This window comes from Populus euphratica, unplaced genomic scaffold (genome assembly GCF_000495115.2).
Source record: "Populus euphratica unplaced genomic scaffold, PopEup_1.0 scaffold2.1, whole genome shotgun sequence".
In the NCBI taxonomy this organism is placed as follows: Eukaryota; Viridiplantae; Streptophyta; class Magnoliopsida; order Malpighiales; family Salicaceae; genus Populus; species Populus euphratica.
The window spans coordinates 6,231,209-6,251,544 of NW_011499846.1; the positions used below are offsets into that span (position 1 = coordinate 6,231,209).

Sequence of the window (20,336 nt, forward strand, 5' to 3'; positions counted from 1 at the left end):
TACGACTTAAATTGTCCTGAAATTTATAGTTTCTCAATGGCCTTTTCTGGGGATGTCTCCTGAATCACTACGTACCTCTGATTTCAAGCCTATAGTTTTTCATTACTTTCGTTTACTCAGCGTGATTCGCAATATTTCCTAGTGCTGTGAACTTCAATTTTAGATCCATCTGATCATACATGCACAACGAAATTTCTCTGCAAACATCGCGCACTAGTGTGGGGAAAAAAGAGAGGAAATACTGAATTGAATATAGGATAGCACAACAGCAACTCCTTTAAAGATTGGAGAGAATGTCTCTGTACTTTAGTAGTCATGCAGCATTTCTCCCGTCTCTCCCCACCTACAAGCAACTCTTCTAGGCACACTAGCTTGCTACTTACACGGCTGCCGCCTTTATTTTTTTCCATTTCTTCTGGACTCAATCATTTTCCTGGCTCAAACCAGTAGGGGCACTAGTTTTGGGGTATATTCGGAGAGGCAAGATCAGCGTGGCAGCTTTTCTGGTTGCATCAAGAGGAAAATTTGATTCTCTATATTCACAACAAAATCCAAATTCGTCACTTCAGTTGATGCATTTCTCCGAAGTGTTCCTCTCCGACGGTCTCTCTAAATATTGCCTCACCAGGTGTGGAGTTCATCAGTACAAAGACTAATTATACATTTGTTTCATGCTTCATCCAGTTTACTCTTCAATCAAGCCCAGAAATCCCACCACTGATAGTCACTGCTTGATTGATCGAAGAGGCCATCAGAGTCTAAACTCCCCCAATCTTCTTGTGATGTCAATGATCCTTCAGCCGGTTCCACCATACTCATTAGGTTCGGTTCTTCTTCTAATTCAAAATAATCTGCCTTTATGCTGCTATCTTCATCTGAAAGGACTCCTAATCCATGCTCTGGTTGTTCAATTGACAATCTAGGTCTCGTTTCTGATTCACCCTTGGTTGTGTCTCCATTCTCCGATTCGCCCTCACTGCTGTTCACAGCAGCTCCTTGGCCACAACGCTCTCCTTCCTCTACCGGCTTCTTCATCAGATCATTTAGCTTCTGCAACTGTCAAATTTTGGAAAACCCTTCGTTAGTACTATGCACGCAAATGTTTCTTTTCTTCCCCTCTACAACCAGTAGAGAACAAAAAACTTAAGATGAATATGTGTATATCAAGTACCTGTATCGCCAACGCCTGCTTCTCTTTCTTCAGAGTCTCAAACCGGGAAGCCAAGCTGTTGTAACTAGCTCGTAGCATGCTGTAGTCTCTTTCGAGTTGCTTAGACTTCCATCTAGCTCTCTTATTCTGAAACCATATTGCAACCTGTCGTGGTTGCAATCCAAGCTCTTTTGCCAGCTGCATCTTCTTTCGAGGCTCAAGCCTTGTTTCCGATTCGAACATAGTTTCCAATGATTTAATCTGCTCATCGCTAAACCTCCTTTTAATCTTGTTCTTCTTCTTTCTGGAGGTTATGACACTGTTCAAGCAGCTAAAAGGCTCTGTTGCTGAAAGAGAATATTCTCCTCCATCAAACATCTTGTTGGGATGTTCACCTGCCTTGGGGAACTTCTATATCTTTAATTAATTCAACTATAGAATATGTTGATAAAGGAGAATGTTTTTTGGAATGTGAAAGTATTTGTGAGCAATAGGTGAATGTCTTGGGTGTGTGCATCTACTTATTGGCTAAAGATTTTGAAAGAGCAAGTCTTGGTTCCGGGTCTAACTGGAAATGGCCTATTGCTGCTTTATATCTGCAGTTTGTGGGGGCTGATAACGTACGTACTGTGCTTTTCTTATAATTCCTTGGGAACACTATACCTATTTTCTAACTTTTTATACATTTATTTGATGACCAATTTCTTTCTTGGAGTTATTTCATTGATGGGGCTCTAGCTTAGGTGGCCTATTCAAGCCGGCTTGTTTATTTTCATCCATGACTTTATCGTTTCTTCCATGTAGCAACACAAACCTGTCCCCATAAGTCACAGTAAAATATTTTGATTTCAATTTCTAACTTTTGATTAGAAAAGTTTACACCTTTCAGATGCATGTAATGATGAAGTCTTTAATTATAAGCTTCCATTACTCTGACTAATTAATGGAAGTTTTTTTCTCATAAACAGTGTGAGTTCTCCCTTTGGAAAAATTCAACCGAAACCTCACTAGTTAAGGCATACAAGTTCCGTTGGAATCTAAATGAACTGAATCATGCATAGTCTTAATGTTAATCCAGGTTGCTGAACTTACATCGACGAGGATCTTAATTTGCAGAGATTAAATTGACCCAGTTGCAGATTCTTGCATTTAGATTGAACCTCGAAGTTAATTGCAGAGAACAACGTGCGTTTGCCCTTAAAAGGTAGATGTATACATGTTGAGGCACATTTTAAGTGATTTATGTAAGGATAGAAATAAAATATCGAACCGTCCAAGGACATTATATTTTGTCTTTAACTTGATGGTGTCGGCAACGTGAGCCACGTTGTGCCACTTAGCTATCACTGGTCTTTACAAGCAAGTTTCATATTTCAAAACAAAGCCTCCGTCATGTCATCAGAATTGAGAATATAGGTTTCTTCTCCAGATTTGCTGGAGAGATTGATCCTCGATCATCATCTTGATGATACGCTACAGGTGAACGAGATTAGTGGGCCAACTTTGTAGAGGCCCGCAGCACGTGTCTTTTGCATTCTTCCATATATAGTTGATCGGTTGTTGTCTTCCCACGCTGGCATGGCAAGTGTCATTTGTGAAGCGTGGAGGTATGGATACGCTCAATCTCACCACCAATAGAAAATAAATGGAATTCTCGATCTGGACTTGGGTGTTAGAGAGGGAGGGTGATGTTTCAGGAACACGGAAGCTCTTGCGAACATTTAATTTGTCGCATCCTGGATTACACAAATTAGCAATTGATTCCCAGGAATGTTTAAACTAGCAATCGAGTAATTCACAGCTCCGAGTAATTTGTATACATTTTAAAGTGTCTTGATCAGTAAGCAAGTCGACTTGAGCCATATTAGAAGAGTTCGGTGGGTGAGTGAGAGAGTCCCATTCTCAAACTCAACGTGCCTCACTTTGGTTCTCTTCCCAGAATATAATATATATATATATATATATATATATATATATATATCTGTCAAAGACAACTTTTTAAAGAAAAATCAAATGGAATAATATCCTCCAACTTCATCCAATAAAATAAGATTAGTTCCCTAGGAACAAAAGTATCTGTAACACGTCACCCAATATTATTATGCCAGCTGCAGCGGGTCAAAGCGTAAGATCCATTTTTTTTTGTCGTCATTTTCTTTTTGGAGTTTTAGCCAGGTGGGGCTTCAGTTCAGTACGTGGTACGTGTCCAAACTTTTATGGTTCAACGTAGAAAGATTGTTTTTAATTCAGAGGACACGTGCTTATTGTTGCCTTGGTGTCGTAGCAGCTTCGGAGACGTCGATGGGACATTTTTTAACTACAGAAAGATATTTGTCCTATTCTGCTTTTTTAACCATCCCTGTTTGACTGCAACGTAGTGTTGCTGCCTCTGTTTTGTGCTTGAAACAATCCTTGGACGTCTCTGCGCAAATCTAATATCGAGCGAAAGGGAGGAGTCCTCCTTTTTCCAGTAAATATTACTGATGATTCAAAGTTTTTTTTTTTATATTCAGTTTTGTAGTCAGGATAGATTTTCTCATAATCCTCACTTAGTTCATGTACCATAAGATAAATGAGCTCATGCTCAAGTCTCCCATAATCAAGTTCAAGCTGTTACAATCGAGGGTGGATTTGAACTCCAAATAGGATTGAGGATGCTAGATACCCATAGACTTAGAAAATTAAGGTTTATTTCTTAGAAAATTTGCATTTTACAACTCCAAGAATTTTTAGGATTGAGGATTTCATAGCTACCCACAGACTTTAAAAAGTTTAGTATTTAATCAGGAAATTTTTATTTTCATGGTATTTTAAAATTAAGATTTGTTTATTAGAAAATTTACGTTTTGCATCTCCAAAAATTATATATTGTCTCCATATATGGTTTATGGTTTGTGTTATTTTCATGCTTATATCCTAATTCGCGTTCCTGCATTTTAATTATGATTCCCTCTCCCTTCCCACAACAACAGAGTTAATGCTATGTTTAAAGAAAATTGTATAACGAATATATAGCGAATAGATATAATGACAATTTAGATCAATTTATGGTTTATTTTATATTTCTATTCACTGCATATGGGTTAAGAATTTTCTTTTTACAAAGCAATACTCCAACAATATTCATACATATCTAAGATGAATTCCACGCTATAATGAAGAAATCCCTTACTCTAAAAACACTTCACTGTCGACCCTCCTTTATTGAATCCATCTTTCTTGCAATGATAAACAACTGGACAAATCCACATTGCAGGCTCACTTCTTCCATTTGTTGTACTGTTCTGACCTAGACCTTACCATCTTATTCTTATCAAAATTCAAGTAGAGAGCATTAAAAAAACGTTTGATGACTATAAAGTTTGCAAATGGAAGTAAAAGGAAAAGGAAACATAAGTGATGGAGACACTTTGGTGACAATGACCACAATTATCATTTGTATTAGGCGGAGGTTATGAATAGCAATTTCTTTCCGTATAGCTAAGAATGCAACAATGACCAGTCTAAAATGGCAGAGTCGCAAATAAGCTAGAGATGGGGGGGCGTTGAATAGCCTCTGTGTATATCACCTTACAGAAACAATTTTGGCAGAACATAGGTTACGTTAGACCAGGGCAATTTATAGATTGCGATATTTCCATCTTTACTTACCAAAAAAAAAGAAGAAGATATTTCCATCTTTGATCACAGTTCTGGGGCTGAAACTGCTTGTGCTGGAGTTTTTTTGGGATTAGAGAAGGGCAACGTGGCGCAAGATGAAGGTGATGGGGTTGAACATGTTGGATCTAATGGCTTATATGGTACGTGGAACCCGGAGGCCAAGGTAGAAAGAAAGGATCAACTTGAAGTCGTAGTCATGAGTTTTTGTCGTTTTTGAGGACATGTTTAATTAGAAATGCAACCTGTATCCTTACGTGAACTAGAATTCTGGAAGGGATGGAACATTGACATTTGAAAATAAATATCAAAACCATAAAATGTCCTCTTACCAATTAATGCGTCCCAGCTCCTGTGATGAGTACTTGGAAATTTATATGTGCCAAGATGGGTATTTGACGTGATGTAAAATGTAAACCAATGTGATGGATTGGAAGCTGCCTGCTTGGGAGAGGTGGTAATGGGCTGCACAACGTCTTTGTTTAATGTTTGGACAATAGTTTAGGCCGTCAGAGCTCAGTCGACGTGGAGATGTTTTATTGAAGGTGCGCACTGCTGAGTCCTTAATCATGTCCACAGACCTCGACCTTCCAACCAACAGTTCCTTAAAGAGCGTCCAAATCGGGCCTCGGATCCATTTAAATCCTTAATTTACTTTAACATGGCTTCGAGGTTTTCCAATGATGAAAGATTTGGGCTTAACAAAGTATGTATAGGTGAAAGGCACCCCAGCAGATCAGCTGGGTAGCCATTGATTAGGAAAATGATAAAACGAAGTTAACACCCGTATTTTTTTCAGTGCATGCTGGATATGGTTTGCATTCTACCTTCTGTCCTGGCCTACCGTAAGAATACACTCCTTGTGAATTTTACCATTACAAAAAATAGCAAATAACAATAAAAATACTGAAGGATAATATTCTGTTGCTACTTTTCTATAGGAATAATGATGCAGAATTTTCATTGGTGACATAATATTTTTTGTTGTTAATTCCTGATGGACTAAAAAAATAAATAAAAATTATGCTGGCAATTACTTCAAAAAGCTCACACATCATTATTTACCAAAAGAATTGTTGATAGAATAATTCTATTAGGAAATATAAATAAGTTAGAACCGATATTTTTCTTCTTCTTTTTGCCTAAAAAATACCGATAGCCTCCTATTTTCTTACAAATCTAGCCACCCAAACCCACTGCCATCAATTTACATATATTAGTAATGACAACATCCATTGTTGAATTTTCCTGTGAAGCTTTGATGCACAAAGTAAGCAAACTCACTCATTTGGTATTTGTAGTTTACTTGTACTAAGAGGGCTCATCCATTTTTCTATAACAATCAACTTTATTGTATTAATATATGATTTGTATGTTAAGAGTTGTTTGAGATTTGAGAAAAAATAAATTTTGCTGTCACTTAATGAAATTCAATTTGATTTTGTAACTCATGTGTATTATAATTGAAGAAATGATAGGTTATTTTAATGGATATCAATCATATTTTGACAATTTAATTATTAAACTGGAAATTTAGGGAAATTGATATTTTATGGAATTAATAATATCAATATTATTGGATATAGATTTTATAAACAATGGATGATCGTTCTTAGATGTATCAAGATTCACATGAAAAGTTGTATAGGTAAGATTATCTTCAAAGAGTTGAGGGTTTTAATAATTTTATATTTTTTAAACCGAAAAATATTAATAGAGGTAAAATTAGATGTCCATTTATCAAGTGTAAGAATTAAAAGCTTCACAACAAGGATGTTGTGATGATGCATTTACTTAAAAAAATATTCGTCAAGAAATACTTATTTTAGTTTGCACATGAGAATTCCTATATTCCTTACAAAACCATATTAAAAAGGATGATTGACTCAATTTTTAGCTCTAGCAACATGCATAGGTTTGTGGATGATACTAACAATTCTTATGGGAACATGGTGATGGATGAAGAAGAATGAATCATGGTTATTTATGTGAAGGTTCACTTAATATCCCTTTAAATAAAGAACTAAATGTAGATACAACTAGGTTAATAGAACTTTTAAAAGATTCTTGTAAAACACCGATCTAAAAACAAAATAAATAAAAATATATTTTCAATGAAAATCATTTAAGTGGATATTAAGGAATTGATTAAACAATATAAAAGTTTGGTGTAATATTAAAAATTGTTAAAAGAATAAGGCAGCAAATTAAAGGACATTAAAATCTTTAGGGGTCAATTTGTAAATAGGCAAAATAAGGAGTATAAATATGTTTTCTTCTCCTATTAAGGCAGACAACAAAGTTGAGAGAGGAGTTAGGGATTTTGGAGTTTTTTCTTCAAATTTCTTGAAAAATCTCTTAAAAAGTAGTAGTTTTAGAAAATCAAAAGGGCTAGAGAATGATCAAACAAGGAAAGTGAGTGATTTTAGTGGGTTTAAAGGTTTGGAGGAGAAAATTTGGTGTTAGAAAGAGAGGAAGGAAAACATGAAAGAAAGCTTAAATTTTCTTCAAAGTTTCTCTTTGTTTTTGGTTGTTTCAAGGTAATGACGACTTTTATTTTGTTTAGTTTTGAAAATTTTAGCATATTGAGGTTTAAAGTGATGTTTGGGTATTATGAAAAAATAGATTTTTATGGTTATGGTGATTGTAAGGGTATTTGTTTTTTTTTTTTGTTAAAATCAAGTTTTAAAGGATGAACAAATATTGGGTAAATGGAAGATTTGTACAAATTTGAAAGAAAATCCAAAATCCATTCCTTTTCAAGAAGATATGTTTGGCTAAAGAGGGAGAGTAGAAGAAGGGAATTTTGTTTGAATTTTTTATGTAATTGATGAGTTCTATGAGTGTATTTGAGTGAATTATGATTGAATTATATTGAAATTGAATGCTTAATAAAAAAAATATAGGGAGTGCCCTAAAGGCTAGTCAATTTTAGGATTTGAAAGAAGTGTTTTTGGATAGATGGTAATTAACCCTATTAAATGGTAAATTATTTTATAGTATTAAAGAGATGTTAATTGTTAAGAAAATAATTTGTGAATTTATAATATGAAATATGAAATATGAATATGAATACGAATACGAATGAGATTATCCATTTAAAATTATTCAAGACTTATTGGATAAGAGTGGGGGTAAATAATAATAATAATGATATTATATTGACATAATATGACTAGTCACCTGAGAAAAGATAACTAATGATAATGATGAATATCGTTGTCGGCATGAATTAATTATTAGTTAGGATAATTAATGATATAATGGGCATTGATGTTGACATAAATTGATTATTCACTTAAGAGAAATTATGACTAATCAATGTCAATATAGATTAATTATTAGATAGGGTAATTAATGATATCATAAGTATTGATATCGGCATAACTTGATTAGCCACTTGGAAAAAATTGATTAATGATAATGATGAATGTAATTCTTAGCGTGGTTTATTACCAGGTAAGGGTAATTAATGATATCATAAGTATCGATACCAATATAAATTTAGTTGTCATTTGATAAATGATAATTAATGAAATTGATGAATATTGTTGTTGACATGAATAATTGTCAAGTTGAATAGTCAATGGTATCATGAATAATAATATCAATATAAATTAAAAAACGAAAGAAAGAGAATTTTGTTATGATGCAATAATAAATGAGATATTGATTAATTCTAAGTTTAGAAATAATTAGTTATCAAAAAGGAAATACAATTATAGTGGTAATTATATTCTTAGACAAAGGTTGCGTTATATTAATTAATATTTATGTTATGTATTACAAGTTCATTTTAAACTCATCTAGAATAGAGTGAATTATGATTGTGATATTCTTTGCTATAATTTAGATAGTAATATAGCTTCATTATAGGCTAAAGTATTGCATCTAAAACTTATTAAATTAATGACATTGTGAAATGTTGAACTTATATATAACTTTCTAGTTAATACATAAGTTCAATATGCATAACTTTCTAGTTTATATATGGTGACATATAATTTATTTGTTAATATTTTCTAGTTAGATAAATGTGATGTTTTTATATTTCTTCTTAATTTTATTGTTATAATTTCTTTAATATTGAAAGATAATTGGTAATACAATGTAAGTTATGTGTTATATATGTAGAATAAATAGTATGTGTTAATGAATATAGTTTATTTAAGATTGTAGTGATCATTCAAAAAATATCTAGGATGATTGGAATATGTGATTGAAGATGGTTGATATGGAAATTGATGATTTCAATAACTTGATAATGTTGCTGAATAGGGAAAATATTGTAGGATTTTCATTTAAAAAATTCATGGAAAATCCTATATTAATCTATATGTTTTAATTTCAAAAATTTGAAAAAAAAAATTGTTATAATTGGTATCAGAGCAAGGTTATAGTTTAGAGGACATAAAATGTTGTCTCTCTAAACTAGAATTAATCCCTTTTTGGTATGGGGAAGAGATCATAATGATCATCACCAAGAAGGTCGAAGGGAGGATGCCCTAACTGATACTACTTCACATGTGCCTATTGTTTTAGGGCATGAAAAACCGAGAGAATCAATAAGACATGAACATAACTCCTCTTCTTTACCAGTTGAAATGCCACAAACAAAAATATCTAAAGGGAGGGGACAATTTAATAGGTCGTTGTAGGCTACACAAATTAAGGCTCCAAAATCATATGGAGGTCCTGCTTATTTATATCGGTTTATTAGGGTAGTGATGGCAAGAATGACTAGGACCACTAGCACAATCCATAAGGTTGACAAGGTGGTTACCCTAGTTCATGAGGTAAAAACCATGAGATAACTTGGTTATGTACCATTTTTAGGGAAGTAGAACATCAAGGTTTTCAAATATTAGCTAATATGGAAAGGGCTATTACTTAGATCCTAGTACTGATGGAGCTACAAGTGGATTTTATAATGCAATTATTGTCAAGCAATGCCCATTCTTAGTGGGTGATTGTAAGAGAGAGGAGGAGTTTAGAAGATGTAATAACTTGGGATGATTTCAAAATAAAGTTTGAGACACGATATTACTTATAAAAGCATATGAAAAATAAAGAATTGGAGTTCCTAGCTGAAATATAAAAAAAATATTTCAAGACTTGTCTATATTTGATTCACTTATTTTTCATGAAATGTGATTGGATTGAGAGCTTTTAAGATGGTCCTAAACAAAAATTAAAGAGGGTTTTAATTTCGAAGCAGTTTCAGATGGTAAGGGAATTAATGTAGGCTACCCAGAAAATTGAAATAATAATTAAATATGATCAGAAAATGGAAAAGAGAAGAGAAATAAGGAAGAATGACTATGACAAAGAGGAACAAATATATGTTCTCTTCAAGTAGGCTTTCCATTCTGAAAAATGGAAAGGAAAAGTAGCAATTTGGAAAATTTTGTAGGAAACCTTTCTATATGAGGGAGTTTTGAAGGATCCTTATAAGTTAGTGGAAGAGGAACTTGTAAAGGATAAATATGCCTAGAATTTAGTATTGCAAAGGGGGTTATAAAACAAAAGAAGCATGTTAATCCTTTACATGACAAGTGCAATTTAAGACATCTCGGTGATTGTTTAACTTTCCTAAAAAGATGTTACATATGAAGAGAATAAGAGCACTAGTGGAGGGAGTGTAAGCATTAAGGTATGAGATATTTCTATTATGAGAAAAAGGAACAAAAAAAAGAATATCTTTGTGAAGTTGAAAGTTAACAACAATTAGTAATTATTGTTAGGCTAGTTAGGCCTATTTATTTTAGGACAAGTGTGATTAGGGTTTGACTCAGGATCTTGGAGGATAGAAATTATGCGAGGGTTTATTATATGATCTAGGAGGATGTTGGTGCTACATCAGTGGTAATGGCAAGTATAATATTTTTAAATTCACAATGAGTTTATACCTTATTTGATCTAAGAGCAACACACTTGTTTATGTCATATCAAGTTGTAAATAAATTGCCTATGTTACCTACTAAACTAAAGAAAAGATTGAAAGTTAGTACACCCCTTGGTGAAACCATTAATATAGATCACATGTTTAAGGGAATTAAGATATCTATTAGAGGATATGATATGAAAATGGATTTAGTTCTTTTAAAGTACGTTATATAATTTTAATTTAATTATAGAGATGGATTGATTGAGTACATATCATGTATCACTAGATTGTTATACTAAAACCATAACTTTCTAATGGATGAGAAATAGAATAATAACATTTAGAAGGGAGAGAAGAGCAATACCAAATAGTGTGATTTTAGTAATGATTGTAACAAGGCTAATACAAAAACAGCTTATATGGGATGTTTTTATGTTAAAGCACACATGAAAAATTAACTTGCCCCTATTATATGAGAAATAATAAAGCCTTTAGCTTAATGAATGATGGTAAAGATTTTTTTAATTATTGTTATTAGAGGTTCATACCAAGTCATCATCTATACAAAGAAAATAGAAAAAGAACTTATTGAAAGGTAAATTAGAAAGAATTGTTGCACTACTTGTATTATTGGGTAAATTATTATATGATGCAGTGATGAGGGTTTTTCATTTGGTTTTAATTTAGGTAAGTAGAAATGTTCTTGTTTTGGCATGACTTTTGAGTAAAACAAAGTATATTTTAGGATATTTCTAATTGGAAGACAAATGTTATCTATTATTTTTTGGATGTTATACATATTGAGAAAAAATATGTTTAATAATATTCTTAACACTGTTATGAAAGTGAAAGGGCAAACAAAAGACAATATATAATCTAGAATGGATCTAAATTTGTATTGTGATTGTCAAAATATATAGTTGCTTAATGATGGGTTATGTGTTGTAAAGTGATTAATACTTAAAAGTGTATTTTTATATCATTATTTTGCACTTGAAGCATCAATAACTCCTTAACTAAAACATGTTTTATAATAACAAGTCTGATAATATAAGATACCTTTAATTTATGGTAAATGTTCATTTTAAATGCAGGTCCATCACATAAATCAAAGGATTGATTGATGAGTTTAACTACTGAAATTAAAAAGATAAAGAGAAGGTTAAGCTTAGAAAAGAGATACTTGTTGAATTTAAAGTGAAACATCATTCGGTTATTGGATCATAACTAGAGATGTAGAATGACATAAGCCTAAAACTTTCATAAAAAGTCCAAGATTCAAAACGATCATTTTCAATTTCAAATTATGGCAATAACAAAAAAGTAGGAGTCTGTCCTGCAACCTAGATATTGTTCAGTGATCAGCCCATATCTCGAGTTTTAGAAATACAAATGACCCATTCTTATTTTATTAGAAAACTGAGATAATTTTCTAGAACTTTTATGAAGACTATTTGTTTAAATTCTGATATTAACAATGATTGTTTAAATTCTGATATTAGCAATGATTTTTCTATAGATAAGAAGATGAGGATTGTTACCAAGTCAAGAGATAGTCATCCACTAAATAATTAGTCATCAAATCAATAGTTTCAAAATTTATCCTATAAAAGAAGGTATTTGCCATACGTTTAGATATCTTGGTTTTTCATATCAAGATATTGATCTTGCTCTCTTTCTTTATATTTTGTAATGTTCAAGTTTTATTCCATTTTATATTTTCTTTAATATCTTATTTATGCTTTTCATTTTCTTTATTATATTTATATAATTATACTCTTATCTTGTTTATCTATATTTTTCTTATTCATAATATTTAGCTAAGTTTATTATGTTAAGGTGAAAATGTTACACTGATGGTATAAGAACAAGTATAGTATAAACTCAATATAGACTTTAATATTTGATACTAACATGTTTTGTATTTATTATCTTACTCATTCTTAATACCTTGCTTGTTGAATGATTAATCTAGATTTGTGTTGAACAACCCTTAGTGTAACAAATACTTGATACTTTCATAATCCAACTATATGGCACAACAGACACCTGTGCTATAAAAGAAACTTGATTTGTTGTTAACATAAGTTATCACTATAAATATGTGACAACATTTACAAGTATTAACATTACTTAAATAAGATAATTAATTTAGTGATTTTAATAAATTATTATCCAATTGGAACCTTTTTTGTGTGTGGTTTCTAGTTGAATAATAAAAAAAGTTTATATTATACTTATTTGAAATATCATTAGTGGATTCTCTAACCTTGATAATTGTTTTATATTTATTTAAATCTTTACATCAATATCACATCTCAAAGCTCTCTTAACTCATTTTCTGCTCTTATCTATTTCTTTATTTATAATTTATATAGTTAACCTCCATGTGGTTCGACCTTGATTTTACTAGGTTATTTATTACTTCGACACTCCTACACTTGGGAGAAGACCTCAATCTTTTAATTGTATCATAAAGCTTAAAGTCTTCTTTACCTTAGATAAAAATGCATAATTTTGTATTTATGAATGACTTAAGAGTTTATGATTTCCTTATGGATGTGCTTCAAACATAGCTAGATCAGTGAATTTTAGATAATACAAATTATATGAAATAAAAAGTTATGATTGTCATATATTTATATAAATACTCATTCTAATTACTTATATGATTTTTTTCCGAAAGGGATATAGGATGTACTAATATAGAATAATAATTTTTTCAGAGATACTTATTTGAGCAAGTTGTATATCCACCATATATAGCCGTTTAAAATGAATATCATTAAGACAATATATAAAATTAAAATGATCTTTCCTCTCCCATTTTTTACCTTAATATAACATCTACCTATATATTTAACATATAAGGCAAAAGTTAGAGGGCAAATGCAGTAGAGATGGATGCATCCATTCGAAAAGTTAGGGATTTCATGCATCATAAGTAATTGTAGATTTTTTTTTTTTTGTAAAAATTCAATTAGTCATCTCTAATTACTTGCATGCAAAAACTTTTTCAATCTTTTAAAAAAATAAAAACAAAGTACATGTTGAGGCTTTAATATATGAAACTTATATTATTAGAGCGATTTTAGCATTTATCTCATGTTATTTTGAGTCTTATTTGATGATGATAATAAAATTCAATATAATTCAGAACACGATGATGGTGTGAACTACCTTCGAGTAGGGATTTGTCAATATTTTTCCATCTTGTATGACCATTATTAAAGAATATAGTGGGTGAAGATATTTGACAAACATCAAATTTAAACAAGAATATAATTATGTATTATTCAACTGTGATGGATTGAGACATGTTGTTTGCTAAGTCAATTTTAGAATTATATAGTTTGAATCATTTTCACTTAAATTCTTATATAGACTCAATTTATTAACTTTTTTTTACAGACAACATCATCAATTATTGTTATCCTAAAATCTAAACACTACTAAAGTTAAACTTTTCCAATTACAATATGAATATTTCACTAGATGGTTTAATACACTTGTAAATATTTAATAATTCTTAACTCTTAAGAATATATTAACTTATGTTTTTTTCAACATAGGAGGCAATGTTGGTAGGTTGAAATCCCTATATCAGGGTTCTAAAAGAAAGGTCCAGTGTGTAATGAGTTTTTCATCAAAGAATATGTATTTTATACTAAAGAGTATAATGAGAGTAAAAAGACATATAATATTGGGTTTTATATAAAGGGTTCACTGACAGGTTACTATATATTATTAAATTGTGATATTATAGTGAGCAAAATACATTAGTTTTATTCAAAAGTTATTGGTATGATATCGATGAAGAAATTAGAGTAGATCCTCATCATGGTATGGTCAAAATAAATAAAAGAGGTAGAATTTATAACATCAACAATGTTTTAGTTTTTATCAAATAATATCAACAATTGTATATTATATATAAATTTAATACTTTAGAAAGGATACTAATAGAGTTGATTGGTTATTTGTTGTGAAAATCAAATCGAGGAGTCGTACCTAAGTTAAAGTTGAGGGAGACAATGTATTCCAAATAGATAAGCTAGTTGATCCAAGTTGGAAAATCTAATTTTATATGTCATTAAGAATACTTATGTTGATATTAGTTTTGATAAGTTAAATGTAATATTTAGTGCCAGTGAACATAAAGGACTAGATAGAGATGACGGGATCAATCAACATGAATTCAACAAAGAAGATGATGAAAATAAAAATGATGATTCTCATTAAAGGGTATTGCTTTGATTTAGAGGAAAAAAAATCATTGTGAAATAAAATTGATCTTATGTAACATATTTGTTGTGAGTTTATAATGCATTATATTTTTTATATTTTTAAAGTACTTTTTGTTATGGTAATGGGTTTAATTTTGGCAATTATTGGCTTAAAAATACTTGGTGTTGTTATTATTTTTATATATATTTAAGATGGCTTGAGGGTTATAACATTACAATTATCTTTTTTTTTTCTCGTATCTGTGTCTATTTTGTCTCAATAGATTTTTTGTTTGATTATTGTTTATTTGGTAGCATTTGATTATTGTTATAGGAAAGAAGAGACAGAGACAATAAAGACAGAAACGTGATAGTTGAAGAAAAAGAGACTTAGGAGTAAATTTTTTCCTATGACAACTTTGGAGTAAATTTTGTACTTCCAGAATAAGAGGAAAAAAAAGGACCTGCTTGTAGAGATAATATTTATTAGTTCTCATCTCTAAAATATTATTGTAAAAAAACTACTAAGATAATTAAAGATAAAAGTTGTTATTATTATAGTTTTAAAATTCAACTTAGGGTAAGATTTGAGTAACAGGTCTAAAGGATCAACCCTGATTCACCTAACAATTTATTTTTAAATGATCAAAACAACATCATTTTGACAAAAAAAATCCAAAAAAAATTTCAACAATTTTTTTATAAGCTTTACCCTAGGTCGACCTAAATCAGTCTGAATTAATCCTTTCCTTATTTTTTTTTAAAACACAAATTGATCCAAGCCCTAAGTAGTTTGGGTCTTAGATCGATCATCTAAACCAAATTAACTAGATTTATAACTACAATAATTATACTATTATAAATTTCAACACTTTATATAAACTAAAGTAAAAGGTATAATTTTAGTTATTATTTTTATTATGTAAGTTTGACAATAATACATATTAAAGGTAAAATAAATTTTTTCATATTTTATTTTGTATTGTCCATTACCTACCAAAACAAATATAAAAATAGTCACTTTATCTTGTATATTAATACCAAAAATATTTATGTCTTTATTTTTTTATATTGCATTGTTTCCTCTGTTTTCATTATCTCCATCTCTTATATCTCAAGATAATAATCAAATACAACCTTTGAGATTTTATAATTTTAAACTATAGGCAATCATGCTTTTTTTAAGAGATAATAAAATTTACCTCATGTGTATGATAAGTGTTTAACAATATGAATAAAGCGGACTCTATGAGATTAAGTTAAATTTTCACTTTAAGAAAAGCACAATTTTATGGAAAAAACATAAATGAATAAAAATATTACAAACAACTAAAAATAACTTTGACATGCATGATTGAAACTTGAAATTGAAATAAAAGGGCATGAAGGGTAGGTTTGGTAATTGCTTAATATTATTATTTTATATCTTTTTATGCTTTGGTTAATATATTGTGATATCTTATGATGATTTCAAAATAGTATAAGTACAAATAGTATTTAATAATTGGTTATTTTGATTTCAGAATCTACATTTTCATTCAAGAATATACCTCAAAATATCTTGGTTAAAAGTAAGGGTATCATGCTTTATATTGAAAGAAAAACATTATTATTTAATAAATATCAGGTTATTTATTTTTAAAACAAACATACCTTGACCAAACATTGATTTAATATGGGTAAAAGGTGAAAACACTAGCAATTATTTAAAGTTAAACACTTAATTATTTAGGGTGGATTTGAACATGATATCCATGAGCCATAACCATAGTTATGGTTATCTAACTTCATTGGAGTATTAACTTGAAAAAAACATGGGTTACCGAGTCATTTTACTCTAGTTACATAAATTGATTTAGGTCAGTCATTTTTATTAAAATTGTGGCATCTTGGTTTTTACTTTTTTTTCCTTGAATGCTGATTCGATAAGTTTAGAACAATTTGATTAGATCATTTGGATCATTAAAAATGTGATTAGGTTGAATAACTTTAAGTACGTTAATATCTTATCCAGTTCAACAAGAAAGTTATAAAAAATCAAGCTTTAAATCTAGTGTTTTTCTAGGGTCAACCCTTCCGTGGATATGGATTGAGATTAACAACTGTGACATGACAACTTCTTATCCGGAGACATTTAGTCTTTTTGTTTAGGTAAATGTCACTTTAATTCTAAAAAAATTGATAAATTTAATGTATTTTACTTAAAAGTTAAATTAATATATTTTACTTCAAGAAAAAATTCATTTAATTTCTCATGATAAAATTTTATTTGTTTAACCTATAATAAAACATTCATTAATAATAAATGGTCTTCTACACAATCTACAATTACCTTTCCTATTATATCCATCATTTCAGCATTATAAGACATGGATCTGTTTCACTTTTTATATTAATATTGAACTAATTGATTTTTTTTTTATTTTTTAAGTTTTTCTAATTCAATCCCTGTATTGCCTAATTAAATAAAATTAGATTCTAAATTATAATAAAAATACAAAATGAAAACAAAATCAAAAGTGAAAAAGTAAAACACAATGGAAACTACATGCTTCACATCAAATTCATGATAATTTATACTTTTATCCAAAAGTTTATTTTATTGTTCTTATCATTGAAAAAAGAGAAAGAGTCACTTCAAAAAGTGAAGAGAGAGAAAATTCTTGGTTGGAACACTTTTCAACTAACAAACTAGTTGTTTTATATCCATTTGTTTCTTTTGGTGAAAAGAGCTTGATGTTGATGATTTTTTTCCTTAAACATTCATGAGAGAGAAGATTAAGCTTGGTTTAAAGATTTGTTACTTGGTTGGTTTTTTTAGGTCATTTTAGGATGTTTTGGAGTTATTAATGTTAAAGTAATTCATATTAACAAAAAACCAAATATGTATATAAGAGAGAAAGAGGTTGGGGTTTTCATTAATCACAATATTCTAAAGCATTTAATTAACCTCGGTACAAAGAGATTATATATAAATTAAATTGAAAATATTACCCTTAATAAATAAAACAAGATATATATATATATATATATATATGTGTGTGTGTGTGTGTGTGTCATAACATCTTTTCTCAAACTCATGTTGCGCCAACTACAAATATCTAGAGTTTGCCAACTAGAAAACAAAAACGAGAAATGAAATGTGACTTGGTAATAAAGTAAGCAATCTCCAAAGAAAAAAACAAAAAGTAAAGTAATCGTATCATACTTGAGATGATGATGATTAAAATAATAATTAATCTCAATATACTTAATTTATTAATAAAAAATAAAATTATAAACAATTTGAATAGAATTATAATTATCATAATATATAAAAATAAAATAAAAAATAAATTTTTATATTAACAAGTAATTAATATAACCAAATAATCTCATTCAAAATGTGAAGGGATATTCTATGCTGCAAACTTTTCAAGGATTTCTCAGCAGGCAACACTGCAATTTTTTCGTACAGGTCTTTCATTACACTTTCCGTAAAATCAAACTTCTCATGCTATAGTTTATATAAATGTTATGCACAAGGAAAGAAATTCCATCTAACAAGGAATTCTAGACAAGTAGGAAAATCTAAATACTTCTTTATTGACATCTGAAACACAATGTAATGCTGGATGTCCTAAGGAACATTTCATTGTCGAAACCTATAAGGTGTCGTTGGAGGTTGAAAAAAGACTTTGATCAGCCCTAAAATGTTACTGTTGCGGTGAAAGTAAGAACACTACTCGTAATAAAATATAGCAAAAGTTCTTATGCGAATAATTAATTAAATGTTCAAAACTAAAAATCGTCACCTCATACGTCTAAAAATAGCTAAAGTCCAGGCTCCATGTTAACCGAGTACACCTAAAGAGCTATCATAAAAGCAAAACAGCAGGGGGCGGTAAGCGGGGCGGTCTAATGAGGTAGAAGGGTGACCTGGATTCTCTTAATACAAGGGAAGAAATTAATAGAAACAGGAAACAAACAAACAAACAAAGAGGTCTCACTGTACTTGTTATTTTCGCTAATTACAATGCTACAGCCTATTGTTAACAGGTTTTCAGGTGCTAAAAAAATCCTCTTCAGTCCGTAATCAAGATATATATATATATATATATATATAAGAATGTGTCCAGGGAAAAAAAAAATTCCAAATGAACATTTACCCTCGTAAGCTTTTTGTTTGTTTGTCTGTTTGTCACTTTACAGAGTATGACTGTATCAGTATCTCCCGCGCTTTCTCGATACAGACACCAAATTGACTTGAGAATCAAAAAGCTGCCCTCTAAAGTATAATAAATTTTCATCAACCCTTTTCTTTCCCCTCGCCACTTTCAACCACTCCTCCAATCGACACACCACAACGACGACCATGCATTTTTGAAGAGACATGGCACGTGAAAATGCATTTTCAGCTTGAGAAGTTGGGAGTGGACTCAGATGGGGTGGAGAGCAAATTAAGATTTTAGGAAATTAATATTGTTGGGTTTTATTAGTAGCTAGCATATTGATTGATAAATTAATGATTATTATCTGATCGAAAGGGTGGAGTCGACAACCTGGGTTGGCGATGCAGGATTTGACATTTACGTGTTGTTTCTATCGAACACACTTCTCTCTCCCTCTCCCTCTCCCTATATATATATATATATATATAGAGAGAGAGAGAGAGACACAGACACAATTTTCAAGACTGTGAAAGCGTTGAAATATGTAGCCCGTATCGTCCTCTCCGTTTGTCACTCTGATGTACAGTATTTGGAAAGATAGAGAGGCATGGACCAGATGGTGGTGGAGCCTTCGGTTGTGTTATAGAGGTGATAGCATGGCAGCACTTCTTACGGGCACCTTCCGACCCAACCTCACATTAAAAAAAAAAAATCCCTCAATCTGGCTGTACAGGTACTTACCAATCATTCCATAATCGTTAAGGTTAATTAATTGCGATTAATAATGTCTATAATCAAATGGTCACAGACCATTGTATCAAAAAACTGATGAAAACAAGCGCCCGCACGCCTGCCTTACCAGGATTCAAGGCAGCTGTGAGGAGTAAAGCACATAATTTTTAAAAGAAAACAGCTAGCATTTCGAGTTAATTGTATTTTAAAAGGAAGAATGTGACTCTGATTCGTCCACGCCATGGCTTACTTATACTATTTTCATTGACTTAATTCTGTAAGTGTCAAATGTCAAGAATCCCACTGCTTGATTTACCGATTGAAAGTCTGATAGAATGCTAATTAATCTGTTTGTGTTGCGAAACACGCGGAAAATTTACATGCACTAGCCTAAAAAATCTTCATGTGACTATTAAGAGTACTGGATCCAATTTTTTTGTCATTGAAAAAATTGATAAGAGACGGACATTTTAGGGAAGGCATCTTTCAATATGACTGCAACTACGAGTACCATGCATAGTACACATGGTGAC

At 30.6% G+C, this 20,336-nt stretch overlaps 1 protein-coding gene across 1 annotated transcript; it reads right to left on the bottom strand.

Annotated features, from left to right (window-relative positions):
• Positions 1–1,781, bottom strand: LOC105135616 (homeobox-leucine zipper protein ATHB-7). The gene is made up of 2 exons (XM_011040586.1): positions 1,172–1,781; positions 1–1,056 (listed from the first exon to the last, which is right to left on the bottom strand). Exons 1-2 carry the CDS (start codon positions 1,526–1,528, stop codon positions 697–699), a joined length of 717 nt encoding a protein of 238 aa, XP_011038888.1. The 5' UTR covers positions 1,529–1,781; the 3' UTR covers positions 1–696.
• Between the last annotated feature and the right edge of the window lie 18,555 nt (positions 1,782–20,336).

What these genes read in the sequence shown, in the direction of transcription:
- LOC105135616 (XM_011040586.1), bottom strand. Translation starts at nt 1,528, where the DNA reads ATGTTTGATGGAGGAGAATATTCTCTTTCAGCAACAGAGCCTTTTAGC. An exon ending in AGCAGGCGTTGGCGATACAG is followed by an intron (nt 1,057 to 1,171) that starts GTACTTGATATA and finishes AAAATTTGACAG; the next exon opens with TTGCAGAAGCTAAATGATCT.